The sequence below is a fragment of the Stylophora pistillata genome, chromosome 1 (genome assembly GCF_964205215.1).
Source record: "Stylophora pistillata chromosome 1, jaStyPist1.2, whole genome shotgun sequence".
In the NCBI taxonomy this organism is placed as follows: domain Eukaryota; kingdom Metazoa; phylum Cnidaria; class Anthozoa; order Scleractinia; family Pocilloporidae; genus Stylophora; species Stylophora pistillata.
In genome coordinates, this window is record NC_142519.1 from 44,384,202 (window position 1) to 44,412,183 (window position 27,982).

At 40.4% G+C, this 27,982-nt stretch overlaps 1 protein-coding gene across 1 annotated transcript; it reads right to left on the reverse strand.

Moving 5' to 3' along the window:
- Nucleotides 1-1,261: 1,261 nt before the first annotated feature.
- LOC111325182 (cilia- and flagella-associated protein 43) lies at nt 1,262-27,114 on the reverse strand. Its single transcript, XM_088758582.1, has 31 exons — nt 26,978-27,114; nt 26,099-26,355; nt 25,391-25,487; nt 24,941-25,111; nt 23,691-23,848; nt 22,939-23,166; nt 22,467-22,582; nt 21,756-21,887; nt 21,533-21,643; nt 20,657-20,737; nt 19,483-19,631; nt 19,166-19,269; nt 17,671-17,826; nt 15,936-16,114; nt 15,078-15,227; nt 13,764-13,905; nt 12,934-13,184; nt 12,103-12,306; nt 11,055-11,331; nt 10,151-10,332; nt 9,311-9,587; nt 7,886-8,235; nt 7,045-7,328; nt 6,547-6,778; nt 6,110-6,222; nt 5,481-5,547; nt 5,315-5,407; nt 4,509-4,582; nt 3,584-3,755; nt 2,299-2,452; nt 1,262-1,591 (listed from the first exon to the last, which is right to left on the reverse strand). Exons 1-31 carry the CDS (start codon nt 27,004-27,006, stop codon nt 1,422-1,424), a joined length of 5,160 nt encoding a protein of 1,719 aa, XP_088614708.1. The 5' UTR covers nt 27,007-27,114; the 3' UTR covers nt 1,262-1,421.
- Nucleotides 27,115-27,982: the final 868 nt, after the last annotated feature.

Sequence of the window (27,982 nt, forward strand, 5' to 3'; positions counted from 1 at the left end):
AGAAAAAGTCGAAATAATGAGCTTTGTCGTTCGTTGTTTAGCTCTTCCTCTGAATAACGATTAAAGCGAAATGGAACGACTCTTTGGCAGAAAGTAAAAGGAAACCAATTGAGATATCAGTTCGCTAAGCGGAGAAAGATGTGGCAATAACAAGGTCAGAGGCAGGGCAAATACAGGAGTTTTTGACGGGATGGGGAGGGGGCCGGGAAGGTTACAAGCTCTGATTCAGAAAACAACGATAGAAAATAACAGAAGCTATCAAATATTGCGAGACAAGTAACTATGAAAAGAAATCCTATGGTAGAGTAACATTCGATAAAAAAAAAAAAAAATCCTCTTGTCTTAGGGGAGGGGGGGGGGGGTTCTGGATCCCCGCAGTTTCCCTCCTAGATCTGTCACCGAGAAGGAAAAAGGGTAATTGAGTTTAGCAGTAGCCTAAATGATAAGTATGCCGACTCTGGGTTGAGAGGTGTAGGGTCGCGGTGGAGATACCCTGCTGGCAGAGGCGTTTATTTGTTAACTTCCCCTATGGTTCACGTAAAAATAAAGTCCTCTGCGCTCGGCCTGTTAAATCTTCTTCAAGCATGCACGGCCTGTTGCTTAGAAACAAATTAGATAAAACAAATTAGATAAAACAAATTAAATAGGATACGTGCGCATAAAAACGTGTTTAACACAGGTTCTGACCGGTTTTGCAAATCAGATTATCCACAAACTTGGATAATTCCCAGGCGCAATTTAACAGGCCGAGCGCAGAGGACTTTATTTTTACGTGGACCGTAGGAGAAGTTAACAAATAAACGCCTCTGCCAGCAGGGTACGGTGGAGACCCGGCCGGGTTACTGTGTTTTTGGGCAAAACACACTTTATTTTCACGGTGTCTTCCTCCACCCACAGCTGCAGGAACGAGTACCAGCAAATGCTAGGGGTAACCTTGCTATGGACTGGCATCCCACCCAGGGGGAAAGGGAGAGTGGTAATACATCTAGTCGCTTCACGCCATGGAAACCGGTGTAACCTCCGATTGGATGGGCCTCTTGGCTCAAGTACTGATTCTATCTTTTTTTTTTTCTTTTTTACCTCTTCATGATACACTGAGTTTAATGAATTATGGTGGCTGATCATATAATGTTATTCTATATTTCCCACATACAAGAACACGTTTTTGGAGATTTTCATCCTTGATAGTTCTATTTACATTTGACAATAGGTTACAACAGTTGCTCACACCTACATCGCCAATAAATCTGTTGAAACTTCACAAGCGAGAAGATTATTTTTAATGAAAATCCTCGGAAAAGACAAAACCGTCTTGCAAGCTGTCCTAAGCGGAAGAACAATCAAATTTTACCAACAAATAAACTAGTGTACTGCTCGTTCAAGTCTTTTTATACATATATATTTACAACACAAACGAAATCCTAGTGTTCAATTTGAACAAGAGCTGGAAAGGTACGCATGCGCAGTCGTTCAACCTCTGCCCGCAGCACTGCAACCTCCTGCGCCTGCGCTTTGGCGAGGTCAACTAACTTTCGCCTTGCTACTATATCCTGCAGACGCCGCTCGCTTCCAGTGTCACTCCGGCCAGCAGCTGTTCGAGAAAAAAATTTTCAAAAAATAGTAAGAAACTGTCTACAATACTTACCTACTTAAATACGTAAATGAATAAATATAAATGTATAAGGTCAAGACACAAAACGAATAAAACGAAGTACACAAACCGATATATATAACCAATCATCTCTTAGAGAGCTGTAAAGTCGAGGTAAACCACAAAAAGAACCACCAAACCATCTCGTTTAGAGTGAAATGATTACATCTTTTTCGATGGTTTGAGATGTAACATGTACGAGTATTTTGCAAACGTACGAGCAAAGACCAAAATGTACCCTCGTATTACATGGTGAGCCATCGAATAAGAGATTTATTATTCCACTATTATTTCTTATTCTAGTATTTTGGCTTCTAGCTTTCGAATCACATCTTACGGCCTTATCTGAGCATTGCATTGCTTGCATAATGCGTGGGCGCGAAACGTTTTTGAACCCATTCAAGCGTTCCATCAAAAAAACTCTTTTTCGCTTAAAAGTTAGCTAGCTCCTTAAAAAGTCAAACTTGAGAAAAACAGGAAAAAAAATCAAAGTTTGCATCATTCAGTGCTGTCAGTTTGCTGCCTCGCTGTCCGTCTGTATTTTTGCTCTGTTCTAGCTTGTAATATACCGTTCCATTGCCCTAGTATGATCAAATGGCAAGAGGCAGAAAATGGCGTAGCGAGAAAGTACAACATATTTCACTGACCGTTTGCCTCATTGACATTCCTCCTCTCAGCTACTGACAAAGCAAGTTCCTCCAGATCGGCGTCAAGCTGTTCATTGTCTTTTTCCTTGCGACGAATCAATCTTTTGATATTCTTTATAGTTTCTTTGCGGTCATTTACGTTTCGATGATGCATCTGAAGGATAGATAGGAAGAATGAAACAAGTTAAGGATCAGTTTGAACGTTGAAAAGCTTCAATTTATTACTACAGTCTAAAGTAGGTAACGCAGTTTGGACTAAGCGGCATCAACCAGTAAGGTGTGTTAAGATGCAAGTTCACTGTTTTCTGTTTGCGTTTTTTTCTTGTTTTTGTTTTGTTTGTTTATATTTTCGATCAATGTCCATTTCTGAGCAACTGCGCCCCTACCCCTCCCCTAAGCTAACAACAGGGTGAATGTTGGTTGAGGAGGGTAGGTGGGCAGTTGTTCAGATACTGACATTGATCCTTTTCTGTTTGTGTTTTTGTCTTGTTTTAGTGGATCAATGTCGGTATCTAAACTGCGCATCTACCCCTCCCCTAACCCAACAACAGGGCGAGTATTAGCTCAGGGGAGGGGTAGGTGCATACTTACTTAGTTATTAAAAAGGATCCTTTGTTTATAATTCAAATTAAGCACGAGAAAATAGATTACATTTCCTATGAACAACACACAATCTATTTTTTGCCCTGAATTTCCTTAAAAATTTACCTCAGCCAATAGAAATAGAGAATTTTCAATTCCCCTTTCCTTAACAGGTTTTAAAATTGGCTAACTCAGTCCTGCACAGTTATTTTACAACGTTAATAAAAACAGGCAAACAACAGAATGGATAAACGTATTTGTGCACGATCCTCGCAGTAAAGAGCACTATTTAAGGAATTGTGAAAATTAGAAATGAAAAAAATTCAGGCCTGTACGGGATTCGAACCACTGACCTCTGCGATACTAGTGCAGCGCTCAACCAATTGAGCTCACAAGCCAACTGGGAGCAGGTCATCAAATAAGTCCGACATAAACCCGGAATGGATAAAATTAAAACCCCCCTTTACGACAAACACTAAGGAAACATTTAGCTGACAGTACACCTCATTTTCTACTTAACCTAAATTTGATATAAAAAAATTGATAATGATCTCCTACACAGAACGATCGTTGCCTTTAACCGTTCACAAAAAAATGTTTCTTAGTTTCTCTAAAAATTTCTCCGTGTTCGCTCATTCCCATAAGGTTTGATGTTATCCATTCATTGATTCCGTTGTGTTTTTTTAGTGAATAATTCACAGACCTTTTCTTGAAGTGTCAGAGTTTTCTCTAACGTCTCGATCTCCTGCTGTTGCCTGGCTTGTTGGTCACCCTCCGATAGAAACTGCTGCAGTTCCTTGGTGACTCTCAGCAGTTGAATGTCACGAATCTTGGCCTGGAGATCCTCCGACTGCATGTCCATCTTTTTGTGCTCCCTGCAAACAACAGCAACTCTCGTTATGGTAATGTCTTTGTCAAGAGGTGTAACTTATTACATATATCTTATTAACCAAGCGCGAGGGCCATACTGGGAGAATATCGGCCCGAGGTCTTGACAGTACGGACCGAGGGCCGATATTCTTCTAGTACGGTCCCGAGCAAGCTTAGTTAATAAGAGATTTATTATACGACTGAAGTTCGAAGGGACACAAGTGCGGTATCATTCGGGACCATTCAATAGAGCAATAGAGCATTTTGATTGGTTGATTTTAGTTATTGGCCCTCTGACTGCCCGAGTCGTGTATTACAGAAAATAAACGCTCGTGTTGATTAAGGTATTCCAAGTTAAAGCGACTTAAACTGACTAACAAATTTAGGGGGAAAGAAAGAAAAACCCGAGTTACTAAAGTTTTGCATCTGATTGGTTTTGAATATGGTGCAAGGATTCTAAAACAATCGAAGGATGAAGTACAACAAAACTAATTTAATTCTGGACTTTTTTTGGGTACATTTAAAACGAGTTGAGATTAGGCACGTCGAGGGTTTTAAAAGTTGACGTTTGGTGTGTTAGCCCGATTCTCTCTGACGAAGGGCTTGCGCTTGAAACGTCAGCTATACAAACTCTTTACTTTATCAACTCAGTTGATAAACCAAATCAGCTAGTTACTCCCACACCGACGCAGCACCACAACTTCTTAAAAAAATGTCCCCTGTTTAACTAAAAAATTATTCTTAAATAGCAGATTTACCATTCCAGTCGATGAATTCCTTTCCTAAACTCCTTACTGTCTTCCATGATAATGATCTTTCCCTTCCCGAGGGTCTAGAAACAGTCGTAAAGACAAAGGTACGGTATCAGAAAAGTAAATAATGAGCTTTCTCCGTGAGGAGATAAAGAGCAAGCCACTTCCTTGCAAAAGTTTTCCAATCAGCTGCAAAGGTTAATAGGATTGTTTAGTTTCAGTAAAAACAGCAACAGCATCAACGAAGATAGGGAGGCTTTTAGATTGACTGAAAAAATAAGTGATCGCAAAAGTCAATCAAAACAAAGGAAAATATCCCACCAGCCAATCAGAACAAAAGAAAAGAAAATTTGACAAAAGCCAATCAGAACAAAGGAAAATGTGACAACAGCCAATCAGAACAAAGGAAAATATCCCAACAGCCAATCAGAACAAAAGAAAAGAAAATTTGACAACAGCCAATCAGAACAAAGGAAAATGTGACAACAGCCAATCAGAAAGGAAAATATCCCAATAGCCAATCAGATCAAATAAAAAATATCACAACAGCCAATCAGAACAAAGGAAAATATCGCAACAGCAAATTAGAACAAAGGAGAATATCACAACAGCCGTTCAGAACAAAGGAGAATATCACAAAAGCCAATCAGAACAAAGAAAATATGACAAAGTGCCAGTGAAAATCCGTGATAAAGACGAGCAAACTGTCACAAGGAAAAACTTGTCCTTCATTTCTATTAATACTGCTAAGGAATACTTCTCAAGAAAAGCTTCCTAGTGCAAATGTGGCTTGTACAGAAAACCATACTCACCGCGATCTGGGAATTAAGGTCTTCTACAACAGAGCGGTGAATCAGAGCACTGTCTGCATAGTCTGTGATAAAGGAACCAGGAGTCACCTCCACCTAAAATACAACACAGCGATTGTGAGCTAATCGTTAGTCGTAGACTGGTTTTTTGACTTCGTAAAATACTCACCTGTCCCTGTTTTAATAACAGCTGCACTTCTAGATTAGTGTGAAACTTCATTTTCTCATCCCTCAATCTAGAAAAACAAAAGGTCAATAAGAAAGATGGAAAACTGATTTTCCATGAGAAATCGAACCTCGCAACTTCAGATTGTGCGCTCCGATGATCTATCATTGAGAGGACTCTACGGTAAGCTACAATGAGAGGCAAAAAAAAAAAGTTGGCACGCCATCCCCTTACTAGTTGGTCGATAACCCTCCACTCAACATAATCAACAGAAATCTTGCAATTCATCTCTTGTAAAAATACTTACAAGTCCTCCCTTTCCGCCCAAAACAATGTTGCCTGGAATGAGTGAGCATTTCGTGAGCACCAAGCAATTGGGGGGAGAGAGGGTGGGGGGGACAGAGGGGGTGGGGGGGACAGAGGGTGGGGGGGGAGAGAGGGTGGGGGGGGAGGAGGTACATAAAAGTTATAGGAAAAATATAAAAAGTGATGAAGCGTGCAGGACTTTAACCACTCATTTTAAGGCATTACTTGGTTCATAAGTGACTTGCGTCTTATACAATGCTAGGGTCAACAATGTCAAAAGGGTCATGCCCGTGAAGGGGGATAAGAGAGGGAAGTGTTATAATCACCTCTGTAGTTCCTTTAAAGTGTGCTCTAGCTCCCTGTTGACTTTTTCATCCTCTTCTGTTCTTCTTTGCAAGAAGGCATTCATTTCTGCTAATACCAATGCTTTGGCCTTAACCTGTCAATAGAATAATGTGTGGTCAAACTTTAAACCCTTGGAGTAGCTAGCCAGTAATTTATCCCTATAGTAATATTGTCGAATCACTGTTTGTATATTGAAAAGCTGTAACCGAGGTCTTAAAAATGCGAGTCCACAGATCGCAGTATTTGACTACATGGAGTAGACATAAGCCATTTGCCTCTCGAAAAGTCACAAAAAAAACTCATAAATATGTCATCGTGACGTGGTCAGAGATAAGAAAATCCCTTGTATGTTGCCAACCAATCGAATTGCTGTATTCGATGCTGCGCCCTCTCGGGAATAAATATAATTAATTTTTACTTGCTGTTCACTTTCGACTTTCTGTCTTCTAGCTTGCACCAGTCGTTGCCAGACAGCGGATTCCACCCCTTCAGGCATGTGCTGTTCATCATCTAGCTCATCCATTGCACGCTCCAAGCTTCTCATGGCGACAGAATTGCTACGCGAGGAAGATGGCCTCGGACCGAATGGACTACCGCCGTCAAAAGTGTCTCCGTGTGATTCTGCGGCAGCTTTAAGTTGTTTCTGTCCTCTAAGAAGAGGAAAATCGAGAGAAAACTTTAAATAAGAATCTCGGAAGAGAGAAACATATGCCATACGAATGGGGTTTCAGCGAGTCCTCGTCAGTGTCTAGATCAGGAGAACAGGCCACCTTGTTGCCTACTGTTGAACAGGGGCACGCTAATTCAAGCGCCACTATGCACAAAACACATTACCAAGACAGTCCTAAGGAATTCCCTTAACAATGAATACTCAGTCGACAGTTGAAATAATATATATTGCAACAGTTTTCCTAACCTTGGTCTTCGTTTGAACAGTTTATACAACTGTTCTACTGTATGCACGTCTTGGTCTGCAAACTCTTTCTTGAAGGCCTTGTCTAGCGTCTTGTCTTCAGCCAACACGAGTTCATACGAGTCACGGAACTGGTCCACCTCCCGCTTAGCTTCAGCGAGCGCTCCTGCAGTCTGCGTCTTCCTCTCCCTCTTCTCATTCATCCGCCGGGTCAGCTCGTTCTCCTGATACTCCAGTTCGGATTCAGTCAGCACTGAGACCATCAGTCGCAAGATTTTAAGCTCCTCCTACGGATACACAACCCCCGAAATAGACGTTGAGATATAGATTATCCAAAAGGTATTCGAACAAAGCCGAAAACGTACCATATGATAAAATAGGAAAAGCAATTAAAAGAAAAATAAACGGAGGAATGATTAAAACTTGCGCTGTCAAAGCAATGCCGTTTTGTTGAAAACACGAATTCTCTTGTTATAATTTTAAATGAAATAAATTTCATTTGAGCGGCGGATGAAAATCAAGTAGAGCAGAGATTCTCACAGTGAACTTCAATTTAAGCAGTTTCAAAAAAGAAGCCTAAGAAAAATTCAGGCTTCGACGGGATTCGAACTCGTTCCTCTCAGATACTTGTTGGGTACTACTACTTACTAAGCCACGAAGACATACATTGGGAGCGGGGCTTATTTGAGATGATTCTTCTTTCCCCGCAGAGGAATCTGAATTCTCTTGATAATAGAGCGGACTGGCCGGCTAGTTCTGACTAATTATGGGTGCCTCACGTCACCATAATAGAAAACCCTATCGAAAAGCGGAGATAAAGAACGATTTATTAAGACAAGCTAACCTGGTAAATAACCATTTCTGTTTTGACTTTCCTCTGAAACAGCTGGCTGAGTTTCTCGTCAAACGAGGCAGTCGCATCAGTGATTCCGCTCTGTAACTTCTTTAGCTCAGTCTCCAGTGATTTCCGGTATTTCTCTCGATCCTCTTGGAGCTGCTGTTTCTTCTTCTCGAATTCCTTAGCCGCCTTTTGCTCCTCCTCACTCCATTCATCTTGTGGCTTGTTGGCGATGAACTCTGGTGGGACCAGATCTTTTTTCAGCTCGTCTTCTATATTCGCCTCCAGTCTTCCCTGCATCATCATCATCAAGGCTCGCTCTCGTGCATTGTCGCCTTTCTCCGCTAAGCGGCGCTCTACAAAGGATGAGAAAAAAAAATCAAAATCGAGTTGTACTTTTGAGCGTAGAATGTAACGCAGGCTTGTCCTGGCTTTGCTCCACATCGCTTTGTGATTGATCAAGAAATTCGCGCCACTCCTAACCAATCAAATGCAAACATGAAATCATTTTTCTCTTTGAGATCGATGGGCTGCTACATATACCTCCGTGTGCTCATAAACCGTTGTGATTGGTTTTGTTTCAGTCTAGCAAGATGCACCCCAGAACAGCTCTCCACTTGACATTTGAGATTATTTCTGCTGAGCTCTAAAACGTCCGTAACAGTCACAATGTCCGCGATTCATTCCTTTTATTTTCCTCTGCGAATGAAGGCAGCGATCATCGAGCGCATTTCGATCGGAAGTCAAAAAGGCAAATCCGAATTGATCACAACAACCAATCAAAGCAAAGGAAGATAGAACAAGGAACCAATAAAAACTGAGAGCAAAACAAGTAAACAGCCTAAAGAGCGGGAAAACGCGGGTGACCAAATCGTGATTGGCTTAAGTTTTGAATCTGGTTGGTTGAGAAATGGGAACGAATTGATCACAACAACCAATCAAAGCAAAGGAAGACAGAACAAGGAACCAATAAAAACTGAGAGCAAAACAAGTAAACAGCCTAAAGAGAGGGAAAACGCGGGTGACCAAATCGTGATTGGTTTAAGTTTTGAGTCTGATTGGTTGAGAAATGAGCACGAATTGATCACAACAACCAATCAAAGCAAAGGAAGATAGAACAAGGAACCAATAAAAACTAAGAGCAAAACAAGGACACAGCCTAAACAGCGGGAAAACGCGGGTGAACAAATCGTGATTGGTTTAAGTTTTGAATCTGATTGGTTGAGAAATGGGCACGAATTTTCTAGACCAATGACAAAGCGAAGTAAAGCTAAACCAAAGTAACGCCAGATTACTTTCGACACTAAGGTTAAAACAAAACGTTGTCCAGTTTCAAAAAATTAATCATTGCACTTCGTGCTCCAATTGATTTTCCCCTCTCCTTTTCCTTATTGGTCTCACATTTTCTCTACTTGTTGCTTCAATACAAACCTTCTTCAATCTTTGCTTGTTCTTCAAGCCTAACCTTCTCTTCGTCACTAATGTACTTCTCAAAGGGCACTTCACTATTCTTCACTTCCAACAGCAATTCCGGTTTTTCGTCCACACTCATTTCCGGCTCAAAGACCGTCTCATGAATCTCAAGATCCCCCAAGATCTTCTTTATCCTGTCATTTCTTTCTTTGACTCGTTTTATTTCGGCCTCTTTCTGTTTGAAGATTTCGTCGAATTCCTTGTTAAATGCCACTTTGATTCTGTGGATTGCATCCTGGTTTGGAATCATAGAGAAAAGTTACTCTACTTCAGAGGTGCGTGCTCTAAAAACTTTATAAAGATCATTTATGGTTTCTCTGAATTTGCATCTCTTGTATCATTCAATTTGGTTGAAGAAGGGAAACAAGGCAAAGAGGTTTAATCTTGCAATACAAACGCCGTACTTCCTATAATGACGGAAAGCGCGTTTGAAGGGTCTGGGTTCGAGACCTGGCCGGTTCATTGCGTTGTGTTCTAATGCAAAACCCTTTACTCTCACAATGCCTCTCTCCAACCAGGAGTTAAAATGGGTCCACGCGATTTGTCAGGGACACTTACTAAGGATTAACTTGCAATTGACAAGTATCACGTTCCGTCCTGTCCCGTCCCGTCCCGTCCCGTCCTTTCCCGTCCTGTGAGGGGTGGCCATACTGCTGGTCGCTATGGAATCCGGGATAAGCTGGAGCAGTAGTGGGCTAACTAAACTCGTAAGATTCAAATTCCCAAGTTTTTTTTTTTTTCAGATCTTAATTGATGTAAAGTGCCAAGAAGAAAACAAATGGTCGACTTAGTTGATACCTGTAATAAAACAATTTGGTTGAGTTTCTGCTGCACAGTATGTAGCTGGAACTGACTCTGAAACAACTCCTGGCCACCTCCATAAGCTGCACCACGACTTCCGGTTGTAGCCGGATTATCTCCAGACCTATCTCCTTGATCCTCGGCCAGAACATCCTCATCTTCAAACTCGTGTCCATCATCTGATTGGACAAAGGATTCGCAATTATTAGGCAAAAATCTACACGTTCTTAGCGACGTAACAACCATATTGAGATGTTGAGAGAACACGAGAGTAGTTTGTTAATCACCGTAGTTCAGCGACTCAAAGACGGGGTCGAGTGTTTTACCAACATCTCCATTGGGTTAATCGACCAGTATAAAACCGATGAAAAATGCAGCGCAACGCTATCGTAAGAAAAGCTGAGTTTATCAGCATAGTTAACGATAGGCTTCCCACCAATCAGATTGCAAGTGGCATCTCAATTTATTCATTAAGGGTGATAAAAACGAAATTATCGGACGCTCAAATGAGGGGTTGGAAAAATACGTGAGAACCTAAGACCATTCCATGGTTTGATCGATTCCGTTTTGTTTTTACTTAGTACAAGAAAGTAAGATTACCTAACAGAATCTTGGAACTATTGCAAATTCAGGCATTACATAGCTTGTCACACCTTGAATAACAACTTAATCAAAGGGGCTAAGTAAATATCGTTTGAGTCATTCAGCGTAAGAGGAACCACAAAATATTAATTTGCTAGGTTACAAAAAAAAAAAAAGGCAAAAATAGTAAGAACTGACCACTGAAGAACTAGCATGGTCAAGGATCAATAAGATTGACATGGATTTCAAATCATCTCTTAAAAAAAAATACAGGCTGAATTTTGCGAGAAGCGCAGACTCTATCAGCTTCTTTTCTTACCAACAAGTGGTGTATTTCTGGCTGATGTTGGACCAAACACCACATCTTTGCTGGCTGCGGACTCAGCTTGCTCGATCTTTCTCTGGTTGATAACATACTGAATCTCATCCAGTTCTGTTTTAGTTCGCTCCTTCATGGGGTAGTTGGAGACAGAGAGTGGAAGGTGGAAGGCGTTCACTGAACGTCCTTTGACGACCATGGCCTCCCAACATTCTTTTTTGATTATCTCGCGTAAGTACTGATTAGCAAGATTTGCCAATTCTATCTCCTCGCGGACCTGTCGGAGAATAACCCAGAAATAAACTAAGAACGCGAGTACCTGGAACCGACAGCACGACTAGGAGGGATTTTTAGCGGGTTTGCAATGGCTGTTGCTCTGTGATTGGTTAAAAAAAATTGGAGGCATCTTTATAGCCAATCATATGAAAATATTCAACCAATAATCACAAGGTCAACCATACTTTCTTACGCTTGAGAAAATTTTATTTATTTATTATTTTTAAAATGATTTTTCATTTAGGTATAACTACCCTTTATCAGACTAGACTGAACTTCCGGTTCAGTTTGTAATTGAAAAAAAATGATTGGTTAGGTAATATTTGTGAAGTTTCCACACGACCATATTTTCATTACGATTATGTAATCTTATGAAAATGATCTCGAGGCCTTTTTGAAAAGAAAAGATAATAAATAATCAAGTGACGACATAAATATATTCCTTGAGGAAGTTTCCTTGCAACCGGAACTACGCATAACAAAGTGAAAAGTACGTATGATGCACGATCCTCGCAGTAGAGAGCGCTATTCATGCAATAGCGAAAATCAGACCTGAAAAAAATCAGGCCTGTACAGACCTGATTTTTTTCAGGTCTGATTTTCGCTATTGCATAAATAGCGCTCTCTACTGCGAGGATCGTGCATCATACGTATTTAATACCGCAGTTCAAAATATATGAACTTGATACATTGTAAAGTGAAAAGTGATGGGATGTTAACAAAATTAAGTATGTAGCATCGCTGAGCGCTTTTGTTGCACAACTTTTCGCACCTGTTTAATTTTCTCTTCCCCTTCTAAAATCAGTTTCTGTCGCTGATCCACATCCAGGTTGTATTCGTATCTGTCCAGTCTTTCTATTTCCGGCGCTTGCTGGTTGTCATCCATCATCTGTAACACAGTCTGACGTAATTCTTGAATCTCCTGACGTAATTTCCGCTTTATCTCAGCGAATTTTTTAGCCTCTTCGCGTTGAGTCTGCAAAAGAATATAAAACTTTGATACAGCAAATATCCTTCAGAACAGAGATATCCCCTAGTTTGTTTTTAGTTCTGAGCACGATACAACAGCTGCAATGCATTTTCCAATGTTGGTTTACAGCGCAAGTCCAGGAAAGATTGTGCGGTGCTCTGCAATCAGTTCTCAATCTCCCCAGTCTCCCTCCCTTCTACTTTCCTCTCCTTCCCGCCTTCCCCCTCCCCTCTACTCCCCTTCCCTCCCATCCCTTTCCCTGAATTATCGCGGAAAAATAGACAAGGGCACTAAGTCCACAGCTTGCTCTTGGGTCTTGGTTTCATGCTCCTTAATGGACAAGAAGAACCACCCCGTGGAATGTCCATTGCTAAATTATTTAGTTATTTATTCATTTATTTAAAATCCCAACAAAAAATTCCTAACAGTACTAGATCTTTCACTTGATCGTCAAAACAGGTGAGAATTCGCAAATGATCTTTTCGCATACAGAGGATCGATTCTTGATCAGAAATTGATTGCCTAGAGGTCATTCAGTCACAGAAAACAGATAATTACCAAGAACATAAGCCCTTAATCAACAGTAACCAGGCAACAATGCTCACTTCCATGGTCATTCTTTCATTTCCATACCTCGCTAACAGCTTTCTCAAGCCAGGTTGCATCTTCTGAGGGGGTAGGGGTGGGGGTGGTGTAGATGTCATCTTTGATAACTTTCTGTTGCTTTTCGCTCGCCTCAGTGTTCGCTTTCTCGATCGGCGAGAGAGGCCTGGGCACGTATTCCCCTCGTTCAGCCGCTAGACTGTCTTCATTTTTTCGCACGGTGGTCAGCAGTGATGAGCGCGCACGCGCAGCATCTATGGCAGCAGTGGCCTTGTTTTTGCCTGAAGAAAAAAAAAATCAATAAACAAACAAAAAAAGATAATAATAATAAAAAAAACAGGGAAGTTTATTCCAAGATGGAAAGATACGCCTAGTTGTCATTAAACCTTTCATTTTGTATATGATACCAGATAATGTTGTCATGGCTAAAACCTGGTCTATCAACATGGCGTTTGTGTTCTTACCATAAGGTTAAAGTTTGAGTCGTTTATCTCACTATTTCGTTAATATCTCTTTAAATAATACTATCGGGAAATCATTTTTTCGCTTACTCCTAAGTGAACATAGAATTCATAGACACGTAAATGAATGGCAGAGTGGAAGACTTAAACCTTCGATCTGCAGACTACAAATCCAAAGTTATAAACCACCCGGCCACTTAGCCTCCTTAAAAGTGCTTCTCGTGCTATCAAATCATTTTTCAACAAATCTAATTCTGTCAATACACCGAAAAACGATCGGAAACTTAACTCTTGACGCGCAATTCGGTCTCTTAAGCTGCTAATGACCTCCACACAAGCAACGCGAAAAGCAGTAATCACCTGTGTGGTGTACACTAACAGGGCATATCGTCGTGTTACCTGTTGATGTGAAGTTCCAAACCCAACAGGCCAACACACCGTCAGTTCCTGTACTGAGCACGCGCTGTGAGTCACCAGTAAAACAGACGTGAGTCGCTCCGCCCCTTTTGTGATGATGTGCGGAAACACACAATGTACGATCCTGTAAACATAGAAAACATATTATATTGTAATGACTGAACAAAGAGATAAAATATATCTTAATCGTTAGTCACTGAAGCAGAAGTTAAACGAGAACACGAGCGCGCGTGCCGGTCATAATCACTCACGAGAACACGCGCGCGTGCCGATCATAATCACTCACAAGAACGCGCGCGTGCGTGCCGGTCGTGATCACTCACGCGCACCCTGCTACAACAAGCACCTTACAGAATCGTCAGCCTGTTTGCCATCCAAGGCACAGGGTCAAACGTTAAGAATGAATTTAAATATTTTTAAAGAATAACATATTCCGAGAACAATTTTTAATTCACTAAGTATCTTAATAAGGAATTCCTCCCTACAAAATAATCTCTTGAAGTAAATATTTTTCTGGGGTAAAAAGAAAAAACCTCTCGGCGGCAAGGAAAAGAGAAGAAGGAACAAATATAGTTATGGACGAAGACGATCATCTCGAACTGCAAAGGCAGATCCTTTTATATCAGGGACAAGATAAACAGACCTTCGAGGGAAAAGTAAGCTACAGACACCATACACCTTAAAAGAATACGAAAAAAACAACAAAAAAACATTTTCTTCTCACGTTTTGAGTTTTCAAAGAGTAACCTAACCGGTCGAAAAATTTGGACAGCTGAGGCGACATTTTGACTAAGGTCGCCGCCATTACACGCACACAAAAGAAAAAAAAGAAAAGAAAGAAAAGGAATACTCAATTCGCTGGCCGTAAGCCCATCAAATGGGTGTACAATTCACCAACAGCTACTGCTCTGTTTATCAAAAATAACCATTATCTTAGCTCAGAATGCCTTTTTTTGTAGCTCCTACTTTTTAAAGCAGAACGCCAATATATGACAAAAGAAGCCAGACTCCGTCACCTGGCAGGTGAAAAAGTTAAACGTACTTTCGACAGAGTAAGAAAACAACAGGAAAGAACCCATCAGAGTACATGCAATTGACAAACGAGTATCGTAGCTTTCAAATGGTAGGCAACCAGTCAGAAAAGCATTGAAACCCACGTGATCTCTGACGCCGGAGTAACCGAACAAATAGACGCGACAAGAACTACTCAATACCGGAATTTCGTTGAAAATATGACTGGGCCAAAACTAATCTATAAAATTTCAATTCTGTATAAAAAGTGCACAAAGTTCTCACCAATGCACCAACAGTTCTGAGGAGAAGTTTTCCATCAGGTGAACAGCTGGCGAGCCACCTTAAATGTGGAGACAAAGCAACGTGTCCTCCGTGCAGTTCATGGCCAGGGTATGACCCACAAGGCTGCAACTTCGAATCTGGTGGAACACTCTGAAAACAGTCAATCACTGATAGTCATTCCCATGAAATAAGGGTTGAACTAAAAGTGTTCTTTTTGTTGTACTTCTCACGGTGATTCCTTGAAATTGAGGCTTATCTTCTTGGTAATCATAATAATAATAATAATAATAATAATAATAATAATAGTATATAAACATATAAATATCAAATATTTGAAGTGCGGATTAATAAATAACGATGATAGTGATTATCACAGACAGTTATGAAGACTACTTAAGTAATAGAGAAAATGAAATCTGAAAAAAAACCTGCACAGGAGTTGAACCCGTGACCTAGATATGATACCGGTGCAGTGCTCTAACAACTGAGCTAACAAGCCAACTGGAAGCAGGTCATAATGTTGGTTCATAACAAAACAATGAGTAATTAATGAATGTGTAATAATAATAATAATAATAATAATAATAGTAATACAAAATGAGTGACTTAAATTCTAAGGAGGTCTAAAACTTTCCTGCCCTTTCGCATAACGACTACAGATGATAACGATGGTGATGATGATGATGATAATAATGATGATGAATAGAATAATAATAATAATAAAAATAATAGTAATACAAAATGAATAAGACTTAAATTCTAAGGTCTAAAACTTTTCGTGCCCTCTCGCATAACGACTACAGATGATAACGATGATGATGATGATGATGAAAGGGACTGAATTGCTTTCACTGTTACCTTGCCCTCTGCAGCCAATGTAAGTTTAACCATTTCTTTTCTTGCATGTGCCACTGTCAAAGCCGTCTGCGGACTCGTCAACACAACACTGTAACAAGGAGAAGCTAGCTGATGCACGACTTTCTTTACCATTTCATCTCTGTACAGTAGTGTCTTGTTCAAGAAGGCCTCCTTGGCTCCTGTGTGAGGAAGAAAACAGGTAACAGGTTTATTGGGATTACTGTGAAAAGATTATATGCGCTTAAAAAGAACATAAGAAATACGCGTTAAAGAACAAAGAAACTCGCGCGCGTCACTTTTCGCGTACATCGCTTCTCGAGTGCGTCACATCTCGCTCGCGTTTTCCGCGCACCCAGTCAAGTTAAGCGCCAGACATGCAGGCTATTCAAGCACATAGGCCGGAGAGGGGGGAGGGGGGAGGGGGTAGGAAGGAGGGGGGTAGGAGGGAGGGAGGTAGAGGGGAGGAGTAAGAAGGAGGAGTAGGAGGGAGGGGGTAGGAAGGAGGGGGGTAGGAAGGAGGGGGTAAGAAGGAAGGGGTAGGAGGGAGGGAGGGAGGTAGGAGGGAGGGAGGTAGGAAGGAGGAGGTAGGAGGGAGGGGTAGGAGGGAGGGAGTAGGAAGGAGGAGGTAGGAGGGGTAGGAGGGAGGGAGTAGGAAGGAGGGTAGGAGGGAGGGAGGTAGGAGGGAGAGGATAGGAGAAAGGGGGTAGGAGGAGGAAGGTAAGAGGGAGTGGGTAGGAGAAAGGGGTAGGAGGGAGGGAGGTAGTAGGGAGGGAGGTAGGAGGGAGGGGTAGGAGGGAGGGGTAGGAAGGAGGGGGTAGAAGGGAGGGGTAGGAAGGAGGGGTAGGAGGGAGGGAGGTAGGAGTGAGTGGGTAGGAGGGAGGGGTAGTAGGGAGGGGGTAGGAGGTAAGCGGGTAGGAGGGAGGGAGGTAGGAGGTAGGGGTAGGAGGGAGGGGTAGCAGGGAGGGGGTAGGAAGGAGGGGGTAGGAGGGAGGGAGGTAGGAGGGAGGGGTAGGAGGGAGGGGTAGGAGGGAGGGGGTAGGAGGGAGGGGTTAGGAGGAGGGGGTAGGAGGGAGGGGGTAGGAGGAGGGGGTAGGAGGGAGGGGGTAGGAGGAGGAGGTAGGAGGGAGGGGGTAGGAGGGAGGGGTAGGAGGGAGGGGGTAAGAGGGAGGGGTAAAAGGGAGGGGGTAGGAGGGAGGGGTAGGGAGGAGGGGTAGGAGGGAGGGGTAGGGAGGAGGGGGTAGGAGGGAGGGGGTAGGAAGGAGGGGGTAGGAGGGAGGGGATTGGAAGGAGGGGGTAGGAGGGAGGGGGTAGGAGGGAGGGGTAGGAAGGAGGGGGCAGGAGGGGAGGGGTAGGAAGGAGGGGTAGGAGGGAGGGGAGAGGAGGGAGGGGAAGGGAGGGGGAGGGGGAGGATGAAGGGGGAGGATGGAGGGGAAGGGGGAGGAGGAGGGTGCAATCTTGTTTGAGGGGAGACCCTAATTTTAGTTCTAAAACTGTTACTACTATCATAGACACTGCACACAGATATTTCGGACATGTTTTGCCTGTCTACTATAAGGAAGGGCTGATATGAAGTAAGAAGAAGTGGGGGGATTCCCTCACTTACTTTAGCCCCACAAATCACACTTTGCACACCCAAACTGCCCGGGTCAGTTGCCTGCACTTTGAAAACGGCTGCTTGATGACGAGTCAACAACAAAGAAACCAAGGGAAAATTGTTGTAATGTTTTAAACCTACCGTTCAAAATATCCATGGTTACTTCAAATTCCAGGAGTTTAGTGGCAAATGTTTTCTTACTGTTCGTACGGTAGGCCACAGCAATCTTCCATGGTCCCTGGCGGTCTTTCTCTCGAGCATTCAGAGTGGTTATTGAACACACTGTGCCTTCAAGGTCTGTAAGGTGAAGAAAATAAATATTTGTAAGGTTATGAGTAATTTGTTTTTCTTTTTTTTTTCTTTTTTCAAACAATGTATAGAGATATGCTTGTATCTATAGTTTATTGATTATTATCATTTTGTTTATACAGCGTATTTTTTCTAAAATTTAATTGTCAAGTGTTTTTAACAAGAGCCACCGGCTCAGAAGATTGCACAACCACTTCCTACGTCATCGACTTTATATGAATTAATATTATATTTAACAATTATTCCACGAGCGCGCGTTGGATATGAGATGATAGATAGCCAACGAGGAGCGTAGTGCCAAGTTGGCTATAATCATCTCATATCCAACAAGCGCGAGTGGAATAATTGTTTTATTAAAAACGCCCTCAAGAAATTATTATTTTGTAAGAAGAAACTAGATTTTTTAGCTCCCTTTTGATTTTAAGCTGACGCGTACGCTTACTATATTTGTAGATTATGGTATATTGGCTGATATATCATAATGGCTAAGCCAATAAAAAGTCTTGAATTGCATTATCCAATGATCCAGTTTTTAATAATATAAAATATCATAACAATTACGCTGACTTGATTTATTACACTTATTTTCTTTGTCAAACTGTCTCCTCCACATTAATTTATGGGCCAGTCATTAGTCTTAATTTAATGTAATTTATTAGATTTGCTGACAGGCAGGGACACTGCAACAGCTTGCGCCAGTTACTGCAGGCCCAGTAAACCCACCCATCCCATCCCACCCCACCCCAGGGGAGGACATCCACCACAGTAATCTCGTGCGTGGGAAATTAACGTCTCGTACCCCTAACCCTGCAGGAGACGGGGCCTACGGTTTATTCGTCCTTACCCAAGAAGACTAGAATATCTATCCATTTCTTGATGAAAGAAAGGTAGCAATTTCTCCTCAGTTATTTTAAGACCCTGAGTGTTGGTCCTGCCGTGGCTTGAACCCTCAACCTCCCGCACAACAGTTCGGCACTCTACCAATTGAGCTAACCAGGAGGCGGTTTTTTATTAGTAGCGGGGTGGAGAATTACAGAGTTTCAGCAGTGTCACGATAAAATTTACCTGACCCCTCCTTCCCCTAAGCCTTTGCAATATTCTTATAATATTCCCCGCTCAAGGTAGTGAATTTTCTATTGTATTTTATACCCTTTTGGTGACGACTGATACCCCTGTTCCCCCTAAAAACTATGAGATCTCCCCAAAAAATCAGCAGCCCCCCCACCCCCCCAAAAAATATTTTTGCTTGAAAACTATTCAGAAGGAAAGACTAGCCTTGAGTTTCCTGTTCTCCTATTGTTCATAAACAAAGCACCTAAGCTAGTACCTAATCGCCCGAGCACTTGGAAGTTGCTGCTGACTCTTGCATCACATACAAAGACATGTCCATCATTGGAGCCTGTCACATATATCTGACCACTCCAATCATAACTGTATGGGGAGTCAGAGCAATAAAATACATCAGTTGTCAGGGAAAAAAAATGCTCAGATGAATCGAGCTACAGTTCAAAACACAGAATAAAGAAGTTATCTGGTGACTGTCCAGGGCAGTTGTATTTAGCTACACCAGAAAACAAAAGGCGAAGCAGTATTCACTAAAGGTGAACATCAAAAGATGTATAACAAGATTTTCAAGGGACTTACCTAAGTTGCAAAACTGGCCCATGGTGAATGTGGGTCCTGTAGATAAGACGAGGCTGCTCAATGTTTGTCATCTCAACAAAGTAGACATGGCCAGTATGAGACCCTATGGCCACGGTGCTGGAGGAAGGACTACACTGCATACATGAGGCCTGTAAAGAAAAGTGGGAGATGATGTCATCAGCACAAGATTACACAACATGAAAGATATGAATCAAGACAAGCAGACTCTGTTACCATTACCACATGTCTAAAACATTGTGCCCTTATGAAAAACAATATGCACTAAAAACATTTACCAGATGAGGGTAATTTTTACCCGAATTGACCAATCAGAGTGCTTTGTTTGTTTCAGTTTATCACCGGGTAAAGTTTATCCTAGTGGGGTAAACTTACCATTAGCAATTCGCTCGTTAAAGCCATTCTATGGGCTGTATCGACACAAAATAATTACATTCTTTCGATTGTGCCTCCTTAGAATCGAATTTCGCGATTTGGAGTTGAAAAAGGTGCAAAACCAATCAGCTTATATCTAGGATGGCGCGCTTTTGGATTTGTCGGGATTCGAAAATTGACACGGCTATGTTTGCAAAGTCATGTTTGTTTTACCTTTATGATAAAATATTGTTGACATGAAGGTGTTTTATTGACAGGTTTTAGGTGACAAGGGTCGCTTTCCATTCAACAAAAATCACGGGTTCAAAATGTCGGTATTTTCGCTGGCCGAATGGAACGCGTCCGACCGTATCTAAGAGGGTACTCTCAAAACGTATTCCTAAATTTTTGAAATTATTTCCAAATTATTTCATTACTCCCACCGACGCAGCCCCAAACAGTTTCTTTTGAAATTATCAGACTGTTAAACATGGGAAAGGTTATACAAAACACCTATTAAATGCATTGCAATCACACAAGTCAGGCTTATACATACAACTTGAGTTATACGACATGACACATAACACATGACACATGACACCTACACAATGGGCTAGAAGTGTTAAACTTTGGTTGCACTGGAAAAAAAATACCTGCCCATGAGTTGTACCTGTCTATTTTGCAGAAAGAAAGGCAAAGAGGACTAAGAATCATTGACTCATGTAGGGTAGAAAAAAAAAATTGTAAAGAAGAGGGGCAGTACCTTCCAAAACATTGGTGTTCTTTATAGATATACATGTACCTGGCAATCAAGATGGATTTTAGAAAAGAGTTTGCTTGTTTCAAGGTACCATGTTTGCACCAAACCATCTGCTTTACAAGTCTGTAAAATTGAAAAATAAGTTGGCAAAATTTTTTAATCTACATGAGCACTTAAGGCCTACCTAATGTACACTCTGAAGTTAAAACTGTAATTTTATGTACTCGCTACATGTTCAACATCAAGAAAGACACTCCACTTTTAATTAATAATAGGAATAAATATACAGTAGGTTGGGCCCAAATCCACAGCGTCATTTTAGCCTGAGCCCCCAGGCAACAATTACAGAATATGACTCTGAGAAGGACCCAAAATATATTTATGCTCAGAACATAAACTGCATTACAGACTATTATTATCACTTTGGAGGACATCAGGAAAATAAAAACTGAAAAAATGACAACAAAACAGTCTTAACAACCATGTGAAAATCTGCAAGTCTTTTTTCTTCTTTTTTCTTCAATGAAAATACACCATCCAGTGAAGCTGGCTATAAATTACAAAATCTTGCTATATGCCAGTCTTCAAAAATGAATGAAAGGAAACTCTGACTTATCTACACTTATTAGTTTTATTATTTGCTGCTTCCATTGTACAATTGTTTGATACATTTTAGCAAAAGACACCGCAGTGCCCAACAAAATAATATTTTATGATTTTATAAAGAATCTCAGACCCTCTGAAACTCATGGATGCAAACCCCACGTTACCCATTCAGTTACAATTATGACTTGATGGCAATTAAGTCAGGCCAATTCATACTAGAGTGAATATTTACATGACAAGCCATCTTATAACACAAAGCCTAATATGTAATTTCTATCTTAGAATTAAAACAAAATTTCTTTTATATCTTACCACACAGTACTGACTTCCTCCGACCAGACAGTCAACTCCCACAAACTCTGCATTATGAATATTAAACAGCTCTGCCACAGATCCTTCAGAATCATAGAGATGTATGGATCCCTGAAATAGTATTATAATTATTTCAGTTTTCTTTTTTTTTAATTCATGTATTCTTTTTTCACTTTACTCTGTTCTCTCCTGAATTTCTCTGTGGACACCCATTGGCACTCACCTTAGAACTTCCAAGAGCCAACGTACGATAATTCTGTGACCAGTGAAGACTTGTCACAGCACAGCCAATGTCCAACTGCTCCAAGACTTTAGGCTCAGTTGATTTTATGTCCAAACACCTCAATACTCCATTCTGTAAAAGATGGAGCTTATTCAAAAATTGAGCTCTAGAGTGGGGCAGTAAAGATTACCTAGACTGAGGGTATATGGGACTGAGTTTTCATGGGCATCTTGTGATTTATTCCTTAGTGTTTACTTCTAATGTTTTGGTGTTAAAACTTTTCATTGAGATGCACTCTCAAATGGTAATAACAAATTTGAAAAGTGAAATCATTTCTTGAGAGCTTTAGTTGTCTTAACTCTTTAATCCAGCCGATAGTTAATTCTCCCATCTAGCTGCCATATGTTTCCTTGTCATTCAGTTGTAAGAATTTGGCATTAGATCAAGAAAACAGCTTGTACCTAATAAGTTTGAGTATTCTCATTACCTGTTTCCTGGAAAATGGACAGATATTATAGGGAGAAGTTACACATTCATCACTTCTGGGAATTAAAGGGTTAATCAAATAAGGCATAACAATACTAAGAATTGTGAGCATCATCAAAAAAGGTTTTGAAGACTCCAACGAAAAGTTAAGATGTTCTTAGACTATTTCAATGTCATACAATGAAAATAAGAAGATAGAACCTGTAAAAAAAAAATTGAACAGACCTGCCCAGCGATATACAGTCCCTTCTTGTGTAGAGCCAGGCAATCTGCTGAACCTGGTCCAATGTCTATGGACAAATCAGTAGCCTTGGGCTGTTCTTCATTATCAGGAACTTCATCTAACAAGAACAAATGAGATTTGTTAACATGTTTAAAACATTAAGTAAAATAATCACAGCTCCTGGGGTCTGTAAACCAAAAACACAGAAGACTATCACTTTGAAGTAGTAGTACTGTGGCCCATTTTATTTTACTATACTTACAGTATTTCTTATTCTGTGACATTAGGCTGAATGTTGAAGTTAAAATGTTGTCATTTTTATCACTCATGTGCTTAAAAACATATCAGATGATATTGTAACTAAAGAGAAATTCCTTTAAGTTAACATTCTCTTGTGAAAGTAAAAGCACAAAGAGACCAGTTCGTGGCAAAACAGAGGGTATAAAAACATCAAAGAAAAGGGAAACACCTTACTTTTATCTTCTGCCATTTCTGCTATAACTTCCATAGTCGTCCTCTTCAATAAAGATAATGTGTCTGTTCTGTCCCGTTGCAAACCCTTAGTAATTGGGTTCAGTACAATAGTAACTTGGTTGTTTTCTGTGTCAAGGCATATCACCTGTCCGCCTTTACAACCACAGTAAAGTTTACTGTCTGGTGTCCAACAATGGTTTACAGGCTGACATCTTTCCTTTTTCTCACCTAAAATATAGAAATGCCACCCTTAATTAATTGATATTTTAAACCCAGTTGCATAAGAAAACATTACAATTTCACCCAGTTGTACCTTATAAATATTTTAAGTCAAAATGCTATGAAACCAGGTAAGTTTGCATTTTCCTTAATTCATTCCAGATCAATTATCACAATTATTTATTAATCATTTCTAACTTAATTTCATTGTAACCTACTGCATGACTATGGAATGAGGTACACTGTTATCTGAGAGAACTTAAAAAAAAAATTGTTCAAACTCAGAATTCAAAATATTTCAGTTAAGTCAGTTCTCAAAGAGAGAGATTCTTTTACTGGAGTACCTTGATAATCTCTCACAAATTTAAAGTAAATATCCAATAAAAGTAAACAATTATAAGTAGTTCTCTAATAAAACTCAAAGTCATTACCATTGAGATCGAAATTCAACTTCAAAATATTTTTCAGTTAATATATAGTCATAATGTACAGGCTAAGCTGCATATATCCTTAGAGAAGTATTTTACTCTTACCAGGCTCATAACCTTTTGCACTCTCTCCAACTAATCCAGCAATAGCTGCTTTAGTGATTCTGTATCTTTCTGGATGGCTCATACGACTCACAGAGGGCCCCAAGTCCTCAAACTCATCGTCATCTGGGCTTCCATCAGCTGGAGGCAGTCTTACAGAACTAATAACAACAACAACAACACAGTCTTTCATCATACTCCATGAATTTATCCTTTGTTTGCTCTCATGGTTCTTCAAGCACAAGGTAACCATGGATATTAAAACACTTCGGGTGAGGAATCCTTCAAGTCCACTGCTGATTGTCTTTGGCATTTTGTCTGGTTTCTGAGACATTTTGTCCAGAGTCCTGTAAGTTCAGTTGTAGGTGGGAAGAAGTACCACAGAAAATTTTTTTCCAAGAAATCAATTCAAATAAGCAAAGAATTTTACCCAAAAGACAAGGGTTTGAATTTTATCTACTAGCTTGAAAGGTAAGTATAACTACATGAATGTGAAATATCACATAGCACTGTGCTTTGATTGTATTTCAAGAATCACTTTCTGAAGTGTGATCACATATCTGATCCCACTTTGTGTGACTTCAAGAATCTCACTTTGGTAACACTTTCTGAAGTGTGATCTGGATCACACTTTGTGCGGCTTCAAACAACCTGTAAATCAGTCACTTTCTGAAGTGTGCATGATCATACATCTGATCACACTTTATGTGATTTCAAGAATCAAAGTTCAGTCACACTTTCTGAAGTGTGATCACACAATCTGATCACACTTAATGTGATTTCAAGAATCAAAGTTCAGTCACACTTTCTGAAGTGTGATCACACATCCGATCACACTTAATGTGATTTCAAGAATCAAAGCTCAGTCACATTTTCTGAAGTGGGATCACACATCCGATCACACTTAATGTGATTTCAAGAATCAAAGCTCGGTCACATTTTCTGAAGTGTGATCACACATCCGATCACACTTAATGTGATTTCAAGAATCACACTTTAGTCACACTTTCTGAAATGTGATCACATGTCTGATCACACTTTACCTAATTTCAAGAATAACACTTCAGTCACACTTGCAAGTGTGATTCCACTTTTATTTTGGAATGAGGGAGGCCAAAGACCATCACTTCTCCCATGTGAAGCACTTAAAACCCAGGCTTATGATTGATGTATTAAAAAAAATATCTTTAACATCTTCTGATACAATTTTTCTAAACAATGCAAACAATACTATATAAGGCACATATACAGACCTTGAGACTAGTGAGTACTTGGTATTGAGCTGGCCAACATTCCAGAGCATCAGGATATCACTTGAAACAGTACATAACTGGCGCCAGTTCATTGGGTTGAATGACAGTCCACCAGTACACAAATGTCTTCCAACATTAATTGAACAGAGCTTTATCCTCTCAAACCAGTTCCTGTAGTTATTCAATATTTAAAATGATGGTCAGTAATTAAAATATTTACTGGAACATATATCAAGATTAATTATTATAACTAGCAAAGCAAGACTGTACTTGTGTTAAGAAATCAAAAGATTCCTTTATGCTTTTAGATTTGCAATATATACCATAAATCTGAATGAGTTTTGAGGCCAATGTTTCACTGTTATTATTGACAGAAGTTGTACAGTCATGTAGATTTACCTTTTCTCTTGGAAAAAAAAAGTATCAAATAGGAAATAATGAAATTCTCACCAGACAGTTAGCTGAACATCTGGAATGCCCGAATATGTTGCCAAGATGGTGCTGTTATTTGCAAAAGCAATGTAGGAGTACGTCAGCCTTGCACCACCTAAAGAATAAAAACATTTTATACTATCACATTTTTAAGTTATGCCCTACATATAATGGTATTCAGTGTATTTATGTGCCAATCTAAACCTCACAGAATAACTCCACTAGTAAACTAACAGTAATGCACAAAGCAAAAATGCAAGCCTACCTATTTCCATAAATTAGTTAGGATTTCATGATATGTCTGTTCATACATTTTGTTAATGAGCATTTTTACACACTACTTAAGCCTAGTAATAGGTAGTTTGCAACCAATCTCTCAGGTAACAATGGTGAAAGGAACAAATGCTGGTGGACAAACAAAAGAAGCTAATGAGATATCTATTGTTTTCGTCCACCAACATGGCGGCAATGACATAACATGCAAACCACCTATCCTTGACATATTTGGGAAATGCACCTTATGTCTAGTCACTTGAGTTTGAGCTGCTATTGGAAAGATTTCTGTATAACCCCATACCAATCAAACAAAGCCGAAGTCCCAAAGGTAATCTGTTGTTTAATGCTTCTGTTTTCTTTTCTCCAAGAATTGCATGCATAATCAAGTATGGGGTTATACAGAAATCTTGTCCTGCTGTTAACCGATATTTAACCAGAAACAAACTTTACCTTCAAGAACAGCTCGTGGTCTTGAGTAGTCAGGGAAACTGTAAATAAAGAGCTTGGGATTGACTCTCAGTTCAGCAAAGGCAATGTTACTAGTGGAAGAGTTCACAGCAAATGCTCCAATTCCATCTCCAGGACTGGATAAAACTGACTCCCTCTTGTCTTTTGTGTTTACAAATTTGATGTTATTTCCACAGACAAAGCAGACAGTGTTGCTGTTGACAAACAATGCTGGGGAGCCATTATATCCCTGGGCCCACCTGATTGATGTTATAAAAAAGAGAAAGGTTAGTCATATATTGCTGTTAAATGATATGATTACAAACGTCGCAAAAAGATACTTCAAACATAGCCCTCCTTTTAAATGAAGCACATTGTGTGAAAGAGAGGCAAAATTCCCGGCAAGAGTTCCATATAACCCCACGCATACAGTGTTGCAGAGAAACCTTTGTATTTAGTCTTTATGAAATGGAATGCATAATTAATGTATGGGGTTATATGGAACTCTTTCCAAATTCCCCTTAACGTGGATAGAAAAAGGTCAGCTCTCTCCTAAAAAGCGAGCACATACTTACAGCTGTACATCATTTTTTTGTGAGAAAACCATCAGAGGCGATCACAATTTTCAATGAACAATTTGTACTACTCCATTAAGTATTTTGAATTTCGTGCATTGAAAACCCCGATATGAAACTTCTACTACACTTTGTGACAGAGGAAATTACATTGATCATCAAGCTACTTTGAGCCAACGAGGAAACTTCTAGTAAGCTTTTCTCTGCAACAGACAGCAAGGACGTTGCGCGTTTTTCCTTTTCGTAATTGGCCTAAATGTCTGGGTTTACCTATCAAATGGTATCAAGATAACCAAATAATTCTTACCCGAGCTCAAGGGTTCCAAACTGATCCATTTTCAGAGTCAAAACATGTAAACATCTCAACTTCAATGAGCCTTTCTACATTTCACCGCCATTACTATTTCTTTTTGTCGTTGCCATGGACGCAAGTCCGCTGACCAGAATTCACATTATGTTCCAGGTCTTTACCAGTCTCCTCACTATCCCGTTATGTTGAAAGCAAACGGACCGAACTAAATGGGAACATATGGATTTCCCACTTTTCATTATGGACGGAAAACCAATCGGAGGGTAGGGTTTTTCTGAACCTCACAGAACGCATTTTTCCAGGGATTTATCTCTTCACACTCTACCTCCTTCTCCTTTAGCGGCTTCCACATCAGCGCACGCTTCGCCACGTCTCCCACAGTTCCGTAGAGTATAATAGTCCAGCAAGGGTTGAAACTCACGCTAAGACATACAGGCGACTTAGCAACTGACGAGAAACTTAGCCAAATGCACAGGGGCGACTCTGGCCATTTCCTGATTTTTTCTTTACGAAAAACTGCTTTATTAGAAAGAGCTACAAAATTGAATAATAATTGAAGTCTAATTAAGAGTTTGAACCTGCGCCCACGACTGTTCGCTGTCATGGGAAGTTCTAATACAAATTGGTCAGGTCACGCTGGAACGGCGCGCAAGTTATTCGGTTAGAAACATTGGCGCCGCTGAAAAGGTATCCCACCGGCTGCAAGTCAAGCTTGCGGGTGTCGAGCTCACTCCACTATGATCATCAGAGGCCGGAAGGTCTAGAAGGGGTTGGGCACCAAAAATGTCTGGCTAGCCAATCAACGCCATATCTTTCCTGAGGACTTGAATCCTTGTACAAACGAGGAAGTAGTCTTTGCCAATAGAGACGGGGCTAAAATTCGACCGGAAAACAGTTTAAGACCCTTGTCTACGTAGACAGACAACTCCCACGGGTGCACTTTCAAAACCAACTTCTTTCTCATTGATTTAAACCTCTTTACTGCAAGGGAGAGTGGAGAAA

Excerpts from the sequence above, each read along its gene's own strand:
- LOC111325182 (XM_088758582.1), bottom strand. The coding sequence starts at position 27,006 with ATGGATCAGTTTGGAACCCTTGAGCTCGG. Across the intron at positions 21,644-21,755 it reads TGGCTCTTGGAAGTTCTAAG|GGATCCATACATCTCTATGA; the intron begins GTGAGTGCCAAT and ends ATACTATTTCAG. Across the intron at positions 7,329-7,885 it reads CAGAAATGGTTATTTACCAG|GAGGAGCTTAAAATCTTGCG; the intron begins GTTAGCTTGTCT and ends GTGTATCCGTAG.